Below are 18034 nucleotides of genomic sequence, written 5' to 3' on the forward strand. Positions count from 1 at the left end.
CCCTAAAAAGTAGCAAAAGTAGCCCAATTTTGCCCTAAAAAGTAGCGAAAGTAGCCCAATTTTGGCCTAAAAAGTAGCAAAAGTAGCCCAATTTTGCCCTAAAAAGTAGCGAAAGTAGCCCAATTTTGCCCTAAAAAGTAGCGAAAGTAGCCTAATTTTGGCCTAAAAGTAGCAAAAGTAGCCCAATTTTGGCCTAAAAAGGAGCGAAAGTAGCCCAATTTTGGCCTAAAATTAGCGAAAGTAGCCCAATTTTGGCCTAAAAAGTAGCGAAAATAGCCCACTTTTGGCCTAAAAAGTAGCGAAAGTAGCCCAATTTTGGTCTAGAAAGTAGCGAAAATAGCCCAATTTTGGCCTAAAAGTAGCGAAAGTAGCTTAATTTTGGCATAAAAGTAGCGAAAGTAGCCCAATTTTTGCCTAAAAAGTAGCAAAAGTAGCCCAATTTTGGCCTAAAAAAGTAGCTAAAGTAGCCCTATTTTGGCCTAAAAATGTAGCGAAAGTAGCCCAATTTTGGCCTAAAAAGTAGCGAAAGTAGCCCAATTTTGGCCTAAAAGTAGCGAAAGTAGCCCAATTTTGGCCTAAAAAGTAGCGAAAGTAGCCCAATTTTGGCCTAAAAAGTAGCAAAAGTAGCCCAATTTTGGCCTAAAAAGTAGCAAAAGTAGCCCTATTTTGGCCTAAAAAGTAGCGAAAGTAGCCCAATTTTGGCCTAAAAAGTAGCGAAAGTAGCCCAATTTTGGCCTAAAAGTAGCGAAAGTAGGCCAATTTTGGCCTAAAAAGTAGCGGAAATATCCCAATTTTGGCTTAAAAAGTAGCGAAAGTAGCCCAATTTTGGCCTAAAAAGTAGCGAAAGTAGCCCAATTTTGGCCTAAAATGTAGTGAAAGTAGCCCAATTTTGGCCTAAAAAGTAGCCCAATTTTGACCTAAAAAGTAGCGAAAGTAGCTCATTTTTTGACCTAAAAAGTAGCTCATTTTTTTCCTAAAAAGTAGCGAAAGTAGCCCAATTTTAGCCTAAAAAGTAGCCCAATTTTAGCCTAAAAAGTAGCGAAAGTAGCCCAATTTTGGCCTAGAAAGTAGCCCGATTTTGCCCTAAAAAGTAGCGAAAGTAGCCCAATTTTGGCCTAAAAGTAGCGAAAGTAGCCCAATTTTGGCCTAAAAAGTAGCGAAAGTAGCCCAATTTTGGCCTAAAAGTAGCCCAATTTTGGCCTAAAAAGTAGCGAAAGTAGGCTAATTTTGGCCTAAAAGTAGCGAAAAGTAACCCAATTTTGGCCTAAAAAGTAGCGAAAGTAGCCAAATTTTGGCCTAAAAGTAGCGAAAGTAGCCCAATTTTGGCCTAAAAAGTAGCGAAAGTAGCCCAATTTTGGCCTAAAGAGTAGCGAAAATAGCCCAATTTTGGCCTAAAAGTAGCAAAAGTAGCCCAATTTTGGCCTAAAAGTAGCGAAAGTAGCCCAATTTTGGCCTAAAAAGTAGCGAAAGTAGCCCAATTTTGGCCTAAAAAGTAGCAAAAAAGTACCCCAATTTTGGCCTAAAAAGTAGCGAAAGTAGCTCTATTTTGGCCTAAAAAGTAGCGAAATGTAGCCCAATTTTGGCCTAAAAAGTAGCGAAAGTAGCCCAATTTTGGCCTAAAAGTAGCGAAAGTAGCCCAATTTTGGCCTAAAAAAGTAGCGGAAATATCCCAATTTTGGCTTAAAAAGTAGCGAAAGTAGCCCAATTTTGGCCTAAAAAGTAGCGAAAGTAGCCCAATTTTGGCCTAAAAAGTAGCGAAAGTAGCCCAATTTTGGCCTAAAAGTAGCGAAAGTAGCCCAATTTTGGCCTAAAAGTAGCCCAATTTTGGCCTAAAAAGTAGTGAAAGTAGCCCAATTTTGGGCTACAAAGTAGCGAAAATAGCCCAATTTTGGCCTAAAAAGTAGCGAAAGTAGCCCAATTTTGGCCTAAAAAGTAGCGAAACTAGCCCAATTTTGGCCTAAAAAGTAGCGAAAGTAGCCCAATTTTGGGCTACACAGTAGCGAAAATAGCTCAATTTTGGCCTAAAAAGTAGCGAAACTAGCCCAATTTTGGCCTAAAATGTAGCGAAACTAGCCCAATTTTGGCCTAAAAAGTAGCGAAAGTAGCCCAATTTTGGGCTACAAAGTAGCGAAAGTAGCCCTAATTTTGGGCTACAAAGTAGTGAAAGTAGCCCAATTTTGGGCTAAAAGTAGCGAAAGTAGCCCAATTTTGGGCTACAAAGTAGCAAAAATAGCCCAATTTTGGCCTAAAAAGTAGCGAAAGTAGCCCAATTTTGGCCTATAAAGTTGCGAAAGTAGCCCAATATTGGCCTAAAAAGTAGCCCAATTTTGGGCTACAAAGTAGCGAAAGTAGCCAATTTTGGCCTATAAAGTTGCGAAAGTAGCCCAATTTTGGCCTAAAAAGTAGCCCAATTTTGGGCTACAAAGTAGCGAAAGTAGCCCAATTTTGGGCTACAAAGCGAAAGTAGCCCAATTTTGGGCTACAAAGTAGCGAAAGTAGCCCAATTTTGGGCTACAAAGTATCGAAAGTAGCCCAATTTTGGGCTACAAAGTAGCGAAAGCCCAACTTTGAGCTACAAAGTAGTGAAAGTAGCCCAATTTTGGGCTACAAAGTAGCGAAAGTAGCCCAATTTTGCCCTAAAAAGTAGCGAAAGTAGCCCAATTTTGGCATAAAAAGTAGCGAAAGTCGCCCAATTTTGACAGGATCACAAGTCCAGCGTGCTGTCCGCTCGGCCAACCGGCTCCCCTGAAGGCGATGGACAGGACTGAAATACCATAGTGATTATCAAGACTTACGGTTGCCTTTCCTCTTGTAGATGTGAACTATGCTGGAATATTTTAAACTGTTGTGCATCCTTCCCTTCATTCCACATGGACTGGAAGAGCTTTGTCAGTTTCTGCATCATGGTTGACCCGCCTGTTTTGTACACTTCAGCATTTTTACTCAATTTTTCCAGAGGCCAAGCCTGGCCTCAGGCGAAGTAGAACAACTCTCAGAACCCCATCAAACAGGTAGAGTATCTGATCCTGGCCATTTGCCACAGGAAAACTGCTTGATGGCCTTCCTGACTTTTTTTGTGGAAGGTTTATTAAGATCTTGGTTGATCTTCACTCGAGGTAGGTAAGCAATGGCCTTATCGTTGATTGCGGCAGGGTAGTTAAGGACCTGATCAAAGTATTCAACCCATCTGTCCAAGATCTGCTTCTTCTGCCAGCAGTTGAGGCCCATCTGCACTGAAGGGAAGCAGAGCTAGAGGACTGTGGTCCATAAATAAGACTGATCAATACAACCTCACAGGATTGAAATCCAAGGTACACTAGTCACTGAAGAAAATCGCGCAATTTTTGGCCTTTACCTGCGAAAATCGCGTGGTTTTTGGCCGGTAGCGGCGAAAACCGCGCGATTTTTGGCCTGGTAGCGGCGAAAATCGCGCAATTTTTGCCAGCCAGCTGCGAAAATCGCACGGTTTTTGGCCGCTAGCGGCGAAAATCGCACGATTTTTGACCGATAGCGGCAAAAATAGCCCCTTTTTTGGCCGCTAGCGGCGAAAGTCGGTCGATTTTTGCCGCTAGCGGCCAAAAACCGCGCGATTTTCGCTGCTAGCGGCCAAAAACCGTGCAATTTTCGCAGCTAGCGGCCAAAAATCTCGCGATTTTCGCCGGTAGCGAAATTGTATGTCTCGGAGACTGGTTGACTTATATCAAATTTATTGATATCACACAGGATGTAGTGTGAATCTTGTTTGCTCTACTTCTTTGTATCCATTTTAAACATTAACGTAGCTACACTTATTTTATTATTAAGGCAACATACATACCTAATAACAAAGTTCCCACTGTCATGGGATGGAGAAGTAAGGTTATACAACTTCATCTTTATAAAACTTTATTTTACATGCTTAATGGAAAAAAGTAAATTTGTACAAATTTTTTTTTTTGTGTTACAAAACTCACATTTATAACAAACTTTTGTTGGCAAGTTCATGTTATTAGCACAGAAAACCGTCTTCTTGCTATCTGCCAAGAACACTAAATTTATGCAGCACAATGAAATACAAATTATTTACTTTCTGCATGAGAATTCTGTTGGTGGTTATTACTGACCAACTTCATCCAAGACATCTTGAACAAGTTGAGCTTTCTTCTTGCCAGAAACTCTCACACCTCGCTCTTGCAACCATTTCTTGAGAATCTCCATGGTCAGTTTGTCAGCCTGTTAAAAAAATATATGATTATAGAATAATTAAAGCAAGTAATTATCAAAAGGCTCCAAGCTAGGGAGACTATGCAGCACCATCAGTGGTGCATGCACTAAATATCACTGATGATGCCAATACGAGAACAAAATTGCACAAGGAAAGTGATACCTTTGATATCAGATTCACCAAGAATTCTATCCAGGGACATTAAGAAAGCAAAACAGGTGATCCTCCTGAAAATCGAGATATTCCACAAGGAGGTGCATGAATATTTCATGTAAAATCTAAAATTTATTTTTTTTTTAATTTTGAATTTCAAAATTCCAACAAAATCAAAATACTCTACAAAACTATTGGGAAATTTTATTCTAGGAAAAATTTTGGGATTTTCTTGAAATTTTGCAAAATTAAAAAAAAGAATGGACAAGAAAAATTGTACATGCCCAACAAAAAAATTTAGGAACAATAAAAAAAATCTAGGATTCCTGTAAAAACCTAAGAAAATTTTATGATTTTCTTGTAAACCTCCAAAATAAATTGAATCTGGGGATTTCTGACGAAGCCCAGGGAAGTCCTCACTACCTGATGTTATAATGGAAGGGGACTCTCTTTCCAAACAGAAACTTCTCCTCACTGTCTTGTATACGCCAACAGGAGTCATCAGTAAAGGTAAGTAATAACTTGTACATAATTTTGTAGTGAAGATTTGGATGAATTAGGTATAAAATTTACCTTGAAGTTAATTTTTTGGAGAGTCAGGAACGGATTAATTCATTTCCCATTATTTCTTAGGGGGAAATTTGCTTTGGTTTACAAATTTTTGGGTTACGAACTGTCTCCAGGAATAGATTAAATTTGTAAACTGAGATACCCCTGTATCTACTTAGATTCCTGTGCACAAGGATATCTGGAATATTAATTGGAGTGGAATGCTCAGCTCAGTTGTACATTCTCACAGCTCCATCAGGTCCAACTGCCTTATTTCTTCCTAGCCTCTCAAGTAATTTTTCTACCTCTTCTTGAGATACCTCTATGAATTTGTTGACTAGTTGTTGACCCTGTTACAATGAGGCCCCTTATTTGTCATCTAGTTCCTCCTTTGTCCATGTGTTGCTTGCTGGTGAGCTGTATGCATTTATGATTATCAGTTTATCATCCCGATTCCAAACCTACAATGCCATTATGTCAACTTCTCGAGGGTTTTCGATTATTAACTCTCTCACCTTCAAGTGTTCTTTCACCACCACAGCCACTCTTCTCCCCTTCCTAGTTTTTCTTTCACTTCTTAAAACTCAGTAGCCCCTTAGTAATACAACCTCATTTAAAATATTTTCTTCAAGTTTCATCTGTTAGTGTGACAATATTTGGGACCTTAAGCTGACATATCTTTTAGCTCCAGTATTTATTATCTCACTCCATCAATGATGGTATAAAAAAAAAATTCAGGAACATGTTCCCTTTTCCTTTGTATTTTACTCCCCCTTCCTCTAGTGATTTTGTTGCTTTGTTTTGTGTACCATTTTCACTAGTTTTTCTGTCCCTAACACTTGTAGAAACAAAGAATTTCTTTCTTCTTCATTTCTATTCCCATTTAGACATTTCGCTTCATTGAGGTTTATTTTCAGCTTTTCTCTGTCTCCCTTTGAGAGGTCTTGTCTTATTGACCAAAGTTTGCCATCCTCATCACTGCAATTTCCTGGCATTTCTAAGCATTTCCGTCATATGTTTCACTCCATTAAATATCACCCTTAAGGGGCGATACTTGTCTCTCTCATATTTTCCTATCCTAAAATCACTAACATTTGTGTTTTTGTTTGTTTTTATTAATTATCCTTGTGGGTTTCCAATACTATTTTCCCATGCACACCTGGATGTAGAGATTTTGTACAGCTTAGCTGTTTAAGGGTTAAGCAACACTTACCTTGCCGGCCTTGGCCATGGCTTCAACATCAACACTTGCTGGATCAGATTTAACTCTCTTTTGTGCTGCACTGGAGCTTGCAGCTGGCCGTTTCTTGGCAGATTGAGCTGGATCGTATGAAGAAGGATAAACAAGATCTTGAAGAGACTTTAGTAATGATCCAGCTTTCTTCTGTATGCGTTCATTGTCGGGTACTTGTTAAGGAAGACAAATTATATCAATTAATGGATATAAGCACTGCAGCAAATTTAAAATAAAATTTGTAGACAACTATATTAAATTTAAAATTCCATACTAAGAATCAATTTAGACTGAAGTAGTTTTTTATTTAAGAATACCTATAGTTATTATACTGAATATACAATACTGTACTGTATATTAAATCGCCTATATTTTTGTTATGTATTTATTTACCAACTTTCATTAAATTTCACATGCATTTTGAAGTTATTTTCATTATACTGCATTTCTTACTAATTCGTGCTTAGATAGCTTCGATAGGTTCATTTGGTGAGAATAATGTTGTAAAGAAAATATTTGCTAATCAGCCACTTTTTAATGAGAAATATCATGTCATCAAACACCACCACACACCACTCTTGACTTCTACATGCACCCTCAGTAATTACAGCATTTCCAATGCACAAACCCATCCAAGCACACACTTGCGCCGCTCACATTCACGGTCACTCCAGGAACACACTGGCACATTTGTGGCAAATTATGTTTAATTTCTTACTGTAGTAACTGTTGGTTTTGGCTAAATGATGTAACATCTTTTGGCTGATGATGATGTTGACACACTTAGAAATAAACTCCACACAATTGTTTTTCAATCTTTTTAATCACTGAAATATACTCACTGATCCATATATCTTTGAATATATAAAGTACTATTTTAACACTTTCCTGGATTTTCCACTTGGAATTACGGGCGTTTTGCTTAACCGCTTGTCGGATCACAAGGTAAATTTACGGACCGTGTTTTATATTGGGTATTTACTACTCGATCGACTTGGGGTTTGTATGAATATGTTTGCCAATAAATTTTCGTTTTCTCTAATAGGCACAATGCCTATTTGAGAAAACGGCAATGTATTGTAACTTAGAGGAGAGACTATTGAGTTGGTGACACAACGAGGGTAATTGCCCACTTCACACACCCTTGTGTTGGCCGCGATCATGATTCTACATTTATATGCATATGTCTGTGTAGAGAATTTTATTCCGAACACTATACAAACAAAAAAAAAGGTGTGAATCAAGTATAAACTTGAAAAAACATGAGCAAAGTAAAAACTTTTTACGCTCACGGGTACAAACACGCGTAAGATTCGCGTAAGATTTTATTCGCCGCAAATTTATTTGACGCTCTGTTGGCCAATTCTACCCATGTTCTTATAGAACTTTCTATTGCGAACACATTGCTATAAAAATGAAATACGTAGCTCAAGAAATATTGTCAGGACAGTGAAATAAGTATAAACTTTCAAAGCGCTGCATCACAACAGTGTCGTCGCTGCTGAAATCACGGCTAACGCTTCGCCCAGTTCCCACACTCGTGCGGGTCACCCGATACCATAATTAGACATTGGTAGGCATGTGTCTGGGTGGGGAATTTTATTGCGAGTTCAGTGATATCAAAATAAGCGCTGTAGGATGACTGTGAGGCTGGCAACAAACGAAAGAGTATGAACATTTACTTCCTGTTTGGGTGTCACGGCGAGTCATTTTCGTGTTTATTTACTTCGTGGTGGGATAGCAAATGCTTTGGTGACATTTTATGCATATGATCTTGTAGAGAATTTTATTGCCAACGCATTGATACCAAAATGAAAAACGTAGCTCGAGAATTGATGTTAGGAGCGTGAAAAGATTATACACTTTTTTGTGTTTACGCTCGAGCGCCCAGAACGCCGCGCGCACAACCCGCTTTATTTTCAGCAAGTGCCGCGCGCACTAAAGTGTTAAACTGCCTTCACTATCAACAATTTCCAAAGTCAGAATATGGATATATATATGTATTGGTGATTACAGCGTGGTTAAAAGTATAAAGATCAGCTAATACCAGTGACTTGTAGATTTGATCTGCTTTAAGTTTATCTGGATTGTAGCTGATGTTTCATGACCCCCCCCTCCCCCCCAAGCATCTCTCAATCTCCACCGGTGAAGGAGGCCAATGGTGCATCTGATCAAACAAACATTTTCTCCCCCCCTTGGTACTAAATGAAACAGACTGATGTCCAGTGACACCCACAGTCACTCTAGGGACATACTGGTACATTCTCACACCTACAGTCACTCCAGGGACACACTGGTACATTCTTTCACAGTCACTCCATGAAAATATTTGGTACTCTCCCTATCACTCTGTAAGTGTTGTGGAAAGCATTGACCTAGGGAGGGCAAAAATTGTGTCACAACAAATCCAATAACAACTGCCCACTTAACAAATACTGAGCAAGGTAAATTCAATGGCCATAATTCGCCTTTACGAGATGATGACGTCAAATATGGATCCATATATTGGTTTCAAAACTGGCTGTTAAACCCATAGGAACAATAAGTCAGAGGTCATTTTTGCTCCACTTCATTAGTTTCTATACATAGCCCTATTCTAAAGAAAATATTTAATAGAAACATTTCCCTTCCCAATCACATATCCACCAAGAAATTCCAATTTACACTCGATACACTCCAACAATCCAGCATTCATTCTCCACCTCGGATATTCATGCCCTCCAGCACAATTTTCTTACCAACTTTTAGTTTTCCATCCCCTTATTGTTTTCCTTTAATAATCCCACTAAATACTGGAGTTATATATAACTCCGTATATGTACTTACAAACATGTGCAGTATATCTTCATATCTTACACTCAGTCCAAGATATTCGTGAATTAACACAGCCATAACCCGATACATATAACACACATAACCTCCTTCTCTAGTATGGATAAAGATACCATTTCATCTTTACCATCATCATTTTCATTCATTCCTCACCACACAACTAGCCCTCCTCAAATCCTCCCACCACATTTTTTTTCTATTTTCCCATTTAAATTTACATTAAAATGTCTCAAACATATTTATCTTAACATTTATATTATTTACTTGTTTCAAATACCCGGAAACACTTCCAACACAGTAGTAAAGACAAAAAGTACCATTCAACTCACCGGTGTAATCCACCACAGGGTCTAATTGTGATCTGTTAAGGGCCAAGGCTTCAATGTTGCGCCAGTGGGTTTGAATATCAGGATTATCAAAGTTCTCTGGTGCGTACTTGAAGTGCAATTTCTTGATAACAGCTTTGGCTGCATCTACTTGGTCTGGAGTTGCTCGAGTTGAATTCTCCAGTTGTATGTTGCGGAAATCATCTGTTAAAGTCAATTACTGAATGTAATGAAACTCCCTTTTCAGGGAGGCTTCAGTAGATTCCTGGTGCACTGGCTCTGGTACCAGAGAGATATCTACAAAACTACCAGGGTTTTGGACTTGCCAAGGCCTACTAAACACCAACACACAATGTCTGGTGTGTTCTTAGAAGCAAGGGGAGCATGGGATTCCAAAATCAATCCAAATTCAAAAGTACAGGCACAGCAAAACAAAACTATTTATCTCAATTAGAGAGAAAAGATGGAAATAAAGGATATGATAGTTTGCTTAATGTCAACAAACCATGTGCTAGTACTGTACCAAAATGCACCACTAACTTGGGTCACCATGGGGAGATCCAGTGTGCTGGCCGCCTTCCTCACGTGCCACTCCCCAGGTGCACACACAAGAAAGGTTAAACAAATGCAGGTATAGGGAGCTAGTGAGACCACACAGAAAAAATAAAGATGGTTTAATTCAATTTGACAATATTTCCATGCTGGCCCTCCATAGCTCCCCAGTGCATACTCAATGGCACCTCTGAGAGGAAACAATCTTCTTCAGGCTGAAATAAATAGATTAATAAAGGAACAAACAGAAGAGGGGGCTCACATCGCATTGATACATCATGATAGTTTGATTACACTGTGTGTATTCATCCTATTCTTACTTCATTCATCCTATTCTTCCCTCTTCCTTACATTCATCCTATTCTTCCCTCTTCCTTATATTCATCCTATTCTTCCCTCTTCCTTATATTCATCCTATTCTTCCCTCTTCCTTACATTCATCCTATTCTTCCCTCTTCCTTACATTCATCCTATTCTTCCCTCTTCCTTACATTCATCCTATTCTTCCCTCTTCCTTACATTCATCCTATTCTTCCCTCTTCCTTATATTCATCCTATTCTTCCTTCTTCCTTACATTCATCCTATTTTCATCACTTGCTTCAAACTATCAACCAATTAGCTTAACGTCTATTGTGAGAAAGTTGCATTGAATCAATAATTGCAAATACCATTATTCATCTTCATCTTGAAAAACATAGATTAATAAATGATTCACAACATTGTTTTACTAATGGCTGTTCATGTTTAACAAATTTGCTATCATTTTATTCCAGCATAGTTGAGGCAGTTGATAGTGGTAAAGTTTGTGATGTTGTGTACCTTGACTTTAGCAAAGCTTTTGATACAGTACCACATGAAAGACTGATTAAGAAGATAGATGCTTATGGTATTGGGGGGTGCTATATTAAGTTGGATTAGGGCATGGCTACACCAAAGGAAACAAGTTAGTATAAATGGGGTTAAGTCAGAGTGGGAAAATGTTGTAAGTGGAGTGCCTCAAGGGTCTGTCCTGGATCCCCTGTTATTCATAATATATATATAAATTATTTAGATTCAGGTTTGAGCAGCAATATTTGCAAATTTGCCAATGATACAAAAATCAGGAGGGAAAATAAACATGGAAAAAAATTCAAGAAGATCTAAATAGGGTTTTGAAATGGTCAAAAGATTGCCAGATGCAGTTTAACACTTTGCCTGGCCCAGCACATGAGCCCCAGCCTTCCCCAAGGTCAGCCAGGCATTTTCCCGGGAGCAGCGCACCTGCACTAAAATGCATCTCTCTTTTCAGTTTTATCACCTCAATTTTCATGTTACATCCTTGATTTTGGTATCAAATTGTTCGGAATAAAATTCTCTAAAGGGATATATGCATACAAGGTAAAAAAGCCCAGTGTGCCACCTGCAGCAAACCCAAAAATCGGTCGAACGTTACCTTTGAGCATGTAATAGAATTATAATGTGTATACTTTTTTCAGTTTTATCACCTCAAGTTTCGTGCTACGTCGTTCATTTTGGTATCAAACTGTTTGCAATCGAAAGGCGCACATTGTAGAACTAGTCCCATAATAATCGCACAATAAATGGAATTTTCACAAATATTTTAATTTTGGATGCTCACCACTACACAAGTATTTATTCTCTTTCCAGCTTTCTGACCTCAATTTTTGTGCTGTGTCGTTCATTTTAGTATCAAATTGTTTGCAATCGACAGGCGCGCATAGGCCAACAATTGACTAGTCCCATAATGATTCTAAGAAAAATTGGAATTTTAACAAACTATTTTAATTTGGGACACAATGTGCGTCCCCACCCAAGATCTGCAGATTTATTTAGGAACGTAATATGCCTCTCCGGCCAGGCAATGCGTTTGCTAATTAATATTAATATACATTAAAATTAACTGTATAGTTAGACAAAAGTTAGGTTAGCTGTTTAAGTTCTGTTGGCGATTACTTGTATTTGAAGTAAGTGGGTGAAGCATTTGCAGAGCTGCAACTTGAACAGAAGTCATAAGCGAGGCACTGTTCGAGAAATGTTCAAATGTCATCAGTTGTGAGTCATGTGTAAACAGTTTTTCATTCATAAACGGGGGTTTGGTAGCTAGATTAACGAGCATTTGGCCTTTGTTGACGAAGACAGGCAGCCCTCCTTACCCTCGACCAGGCATCAGTTTGTTGTCCTTAGGCTCCAGACTAAAGATTGCTAACAGGGAAGCTGGCAGCTCCTGAAGGTGCTGCCTCCTGGTGGTTGCTGGGAATAACTAGAGAAGGTTTCGATCTAACTACTGAGTGGATAGTTTACAGAGTTGTTTGCTGCTTTGCTTCTCATATTGTCTGTGAATCTTGCAGTTGTCTGTTATGCTTTTCTCAGCCTACTTTGTGTTTGTTTATTTGACAAAGGTGATCATAAGAATCCCGTTGCTCTCTGCACTTTTGTGAGGGGGAGGACCAGGTTTTGTCCTCTGGTGTCCAATATGCAAATAAGGACTCCCTGGGGTTGATGTGATTCATTTGTGTGGAGTTACCTCAGTGAAGCTTGCTACAAGGAAAGATAACACATACTGAAACACTGAATTGAAAAATTAAGAAAATGATAACCTAATATAAGTTACATACTAGCAACTAAACATTAGCAGATTGGAAGGAAGGTATATCCGGGTAGAAATATCTATAACATCTAGGGCTGTATTATTGTATATCTATATTATTGATAACAACTTTAACCTTTAGACAGCGGCTCTGGAGAAATTGTCATACCCGCATACGCACAAAAAAAAAAAAAAAAAAAAAAAAAAAAAAAAAATTATTATAGAATTATTAATTTGTATGCAGAATATAATAAAAACATGACAATACGTGAATATTTATGGTTTCACTGGGTGAACGCATTCTGTAAAGTCTGCATCTGGCGCTTATCAACGCCTGGTGCTCAATTTTGCTAACGCTTATTGATTTATTCTCTGACATTTCACCGATTGTTTTATCACTTGTTTTTCTTTACTTACATCCACAGAGAGCTTTTATATCCATATTTTCATCACACATGTAACACCCAGACCATAATTGCTTAAATCATCACATGATGATGACTGCATTACTCCCTAGTAACATTCATAACGATAACCATATTTGTACCATGAAATGGTAGTAGGATTTTTTCATGGGTCAAGGTAAACTCCATTACATCCACACAGACCTATTGTATCCATATTTGAATTATACATGTAAAAACCTAAGACCATAATTTTTTAAATCTTCATATGCTGATAACCGTATTACCCTGTGAATCAACAATTGATGATAACTGCAGTCTAAGGGTTAATGCCACTTATCTCTGCCAGGCTGTTTTATTTATGCCACCAATGAATAAATTCTAGGCCCAATTTGGAGGGGTCAGGGGCAGAGCACATCAAGTCACTCATGTCTGCTCTGTGATGGATGCTGCAACAGTCTGGGCAGACCTACTATTGCATTTTTTTTTTTTTTTTTTTTTTGCAGGGAAATTCCTGCACAGGCCCTAAGCCTTTGGATTGGCCCACTTAGTGTTGCTTGTTTCTGTTTTACTTAGGCAGAGTATGAGTATTTATGACTCGTATGGTCGCTTCAGTAAGATTTTGCCTTATGTGTTTAACAACAACTTCTGCTCTGTTGAATCTAAGTTGAAATCTTATTGGGTTTATAACTGTGCACTGTGTTAGACAATGTTCCAGTGGTCTGTTGGGCATTATCCACAGTGCTGACATTTCCTCTCATCTTCTGGAACCTGTAAGTCTATTTCTCATGCACATGGGTATCCAAGCCTGATGCGATGTAAGTGTACTTCTGTTAGTTCTACTGCTCCCTTTCATCACAGTAAGTGGTTCGTAGTTGGTAGAATTCTTGCACCAACCTGCAGATCCTGATGTTGCAACTGCTGTGTTGTGGTCACTGTACATCTTCTGCATTGCTCTACATGTATTTCTAATTACTTTCTTAATCTGTGATAGACTCTGTGGTATATAAATGTCTACATTTCTTCACTTAGTTGCAAGTTTTGCAGCTTCATCTGCAATGTCATTTCCTATTATTCCCACATGACTTGGCAACCAATTGATAAGTACCAGACGGCCTTGACGTTTGAGTGTTTGCATTAATGATATAACATTTGTTATCAGATGGATGTTGTCATGTATATGTTCTTGTTGCAAAGTTTCAATGGCAGTTCTCGAATCTGTGCATTATTTTGACAACTTCATACTTGGACATGGTAGTGATGCATGATAAAAATTAAAGCATGGACAAACATGTTACAGTACTTCACACACAAAAAAAAAAAAGAAGCATGACAGCTGGTCCTAAGTCAGGGTAAGCATGAAAAGAATGACTGAAAATACAGATTACTTTACCAGCAAATGGCAAGTGGCAGGCAATAAACCCTGGAGGAGTGACTTGACTATTCTTCTCATCCCGCTGCTCTCCCTGGGGAATCAATGCTGCCCACGACACTGAGGCACCTTGACGTGGCACTAATCGCACAATTGCTGCCATATTCCGTACTCGACAGCGATTCAACAGAGCTGCAAACATTTTGTTGCTACCTGTACAAGTAAAATAGGATTATGTTTCATTGCACTAAAATATTTTCAGCACATCTCATTTCAACAATTGTCCGTGAATACAAATTATTTTTTAATTCATCGCTTTTCAATTTCCTCTGTAATCACTCTCACCTTTACTTGTTCTCACACACAAAATAAATATACTATCACTATATACACTACCAGAATAATTCAATATTCAGGCCACTTTGAGAAACTGATCTTTTACAAGAATCAATTAATGACATTGAAAATGCAGCATTAAAGTAAACTAGTGTGGGAACTTACATACTCAGCAACTCTTCAATTTACCTTGAACTGACTTTTCATCTGGGTATATGAAATTAGCAGGTCTGATGTGAAAATATGGCTTGATGCTGCTGATTGGCTTGAAGCCCAAGAGCTGCATTCCTGGATCGTAGACCTTACTAAGACTGCGAACCTCATCCTGAGTGATTGAAAGACAATGAAAGGAAGGATGAATACATATTAGATGAAGAACAATTAATAATTTAAATATAATAAATTGCATTAAATACTACAGAAAACAATAACAATTTGAAAATATTTGTAGAATTCACAAAAATTATGAACACATAAATATTGAGGATGTATGATGAAATCAAACCCATGCCCCTAGTCACCTCGGGCATGCACACTTTATTGTGATTTTCACTGTGTATTGACAGAACTGGGAGATAATGTGCATAACTGAACACCAATGCATGGGCAAAATTGTCATTAAAACATGGATTATGGTGCCGGCTGGTGCCTTCCAACTCAAGCAGTATTTCTGGTCGGGATACTTTTAACCCCACCAGTCCAGTCAACAGTGTGTGTACCCTGAGGTGCTGAGGAGCGCAGGTTCAATCCCCCATCATACGGACCTCAATATGCATTCATAGATTCATCATGTTATTGTGATATAGTGCAAAAATTTATTTACTTGCCATTGTAAACTTTATCTGTCGTCCGCCATATGTCTGATATTTCACATAATCAGATGGCATCAGCAACTCTCCAGTATCCTGAAACATGTTGCAAGTTTTAAAGACTTATTATGCTAATACTGTACTACACAACCATAATGATAAAGCAAACCAAGATACTGTATATGTAAAAAAAAAAAACGTACGTGAACAGATATGTGGGAACCAATATGACCTTGACCTGCTTTCCATTTGGGATATTTAATACATACATGATCATCACAGTATTAATAATCATCATTAATACATTATATGATCATTATCATATCAATAATGTAAATTAAAAAATGTGTGTCTGGCATTTTAATAAACTTGGTATGATAGCGGAGGGTCTCCAGGAATAGGAGACTATACACAGACTATATAATGCCTTAATGCCTGTTGCAGTCCAGAAATGCCAAAGAGGCACCTAAGTACACAATATATTTAGGTTTTGGAGGTACCCTGGAGGCCTAGCAGGATTGGCAATATAGGTGGCCTTTGATTAGTGAGGGGGGCTACAGGCCTCTAAATGTCATTCAAATCAAAGACAATGTAAATCAATGCAACTCACCCATACAAGAAAAGACACCACAGGAATGCAAAGGTATCTGACATATGGGACACTGAATGAAACTATGAGACAAACTACCAGCCATGATAGAAAAGTGAACTAAGAACCAAGTATCCTGTGACACAAGGGTAGAAGCCTATACTGTGCCTACAGCCACAGGGGAAGCTCAAACCTCCGCAAGCAAGATGAGACCAACTAGGCAAGCACAAACCTACGAAAAACTACTAATGACACAACTGCAGGTACGAGGGAAGCTCACAACATCTCACTTACCTTCCCACCCAGCATACATATCCACACGATACATGCCTATACAATTCGTGATGACAGAGTTACCGGTAAGAACAATGGATCATAATCTAAACGAAAAATGCCAAAAGAAATGTGAAAGGAATGAGAACTGACATCCACTCAGCAGCCATTTGCAATGAGTCAATGACAACCAATCAGAGCGCCGTGATGGAGTGCCACAACCGGGTGTGCCGCTCTGGTGGCCAGTTGCGTCAACACATAACATCACATCTAGAAATATAAGATTCACATCCTGTATAGCAATACACTTGTCCGAAAATAGAAACTAAACTGCTGACCTGAAAAGAGGAAAGAGGGCAGGTACCAAAACCATATTAAAAGAACGTTCAAGAAATAAACAATGAAATAAACGAAAATAGTCATGGGTTGTACTTTTTTTGTTTAGTTACAAAACACCCCAGTAAAAGAAGGGTGTGCCAAGTTGGCTGGAGAAGAAATAACAAGGAAGACATCCTGAGAAAAGGGGAAGCGAGGACAGTTCAGTACTAGGCATTAACTATCCAGGAAAAGGCAAGACAGAAAGAAAATTACAATGGCAACCAACACAGAACAAACACAGAGGAGAAATAAGCAAGTGGAAGGCCTGCCAAGTCACCATATACTGCTGCCCCAAAGATAGGTGCAAATAAAACATCAAAAGGTCTGTTACCAGACTCTCCTACAAGTGACAGGACACAATAGTTAGAAACTCCATGCAGTGAAGTTTGATGGAATGCCAAGACCACCGCAATACCAGCTGGAGACATAGGCACAGCAACAACAGAACCGACTGAGGAAGAGTCGAGAGATGCCGGCTTGACATCCTAAACCAATCCCAGCCAAGCCAGAACCTGAGAAGGCACAAACTGGGACATGTGCAAGTTGACCAAAAGGCAAAGAACTAGATTCCTGGACAGCAAACAACCCTGATGACCGGGGCCCCAATTAGCCAGCTGTTAAGGTAGGCCAGTGCAAAACGCCCCAGATAAAGATCTGAAAAACCAAGGCATCCTGGAACAAGGTGTTGTGAAAGGTGTTCAGAAGTCCCTTCACTCCAACAATTCTGGGATGTACTACAAGAGAGCTGATGCAAGAAACCATGCTCACTGCCATACCTAGGAAAATGCTGAGACTACTTACTATATACTGTACTGTACTTAACTACTTATAATGCTTATGTACTTTCTTTATAAGCTGTCGTAATGCAAATATTTGACACAATAAACCTCTTCTACGGCAGAAGCCATCTTGATCATTACTAATTTCTCATAAATTATATTTATAATATTAGAAGGAATTATATATTAATTACATTAAACAAATTCAGTTTGAGATGATAAAATCTTTTGTGTTAAGCACAATAAAATGTACAGAAAGAAACTTTACTAATCCTCAAGACTAACATATTTTACATACTCTGCATGAATGGCATTAGACTACAGCAGTACATACCTCTAAATACTCCTTCTTCATGTACCTCAATTCTTCATTGGAGATCTTCCACAACTTCAGCTTGTAGGGTTTGCTCACCTTCCTGAATAATTAAAACGAAGCATTGATGTAATGAAAATGGGTGGCCCATGGGAGCTTCCCGGTGCATTAGTCTTTGGTACCACACAGATACTCAATACTACTAGGCCTCTGAGCTTGCATAGGCCTAACAAATATCAGGAACAGAATTTGGTGCTCATAGAAGTGAGGAGAGCATGGGGCCAGATTGTCCTAAAACCATGAAAAAGTGCCTAGAAAGTACTGTTGAAGTAAAACAAACCAT

General features: G+C 38.6%; 1 protein-coding gene across 1 annotated transcript in view; it reads right to left on the minus strand.

Moving 5' to 3' along the window:
• Positions 1-3872: 3872 nt before the first annotated feature.
• Positions 3873-18034, minus strand: part of Irbp (Inverted repeat-binding protein) — a 31306-nt gene continuing 17144 nt past the window's right edge. Inside the window, 7 exon segments of the mRNA XM_069338434.1 lie at positions 3873-4212; positions 6120-6313; positions 9302-9502; positions 14236-14427; positions 14740-14875; positions 15378-15455; positions 17713-17794. Coding sequence (XP_069194535.1) covers positions 4096-4212; positions 6120-6313; positions 9302-9502; positions 14236-14427; positions 14740-14875; positions 15378-15455; positions 17713-17794 — 1000 coding nt within the window. The 3' untranslated portion in view covers positions 3873-4095.

This window comes from Procambarus clarkii, chromosome 1 (genome assembly GCF_040958095.1).
Source record: "Procambarus clarkii isolate CNS0578487 chromosome 1, FALCON_Pclarkii_2.0, whole genome shotgun sequence".
Taxonomy (NCBI): domain Eukaryota; kingdom Metazoa; phylum Arthropoda; class Malacostraca; order Decapoda; family Cambaridae; genus Procambarus; species Procambarus clarkii.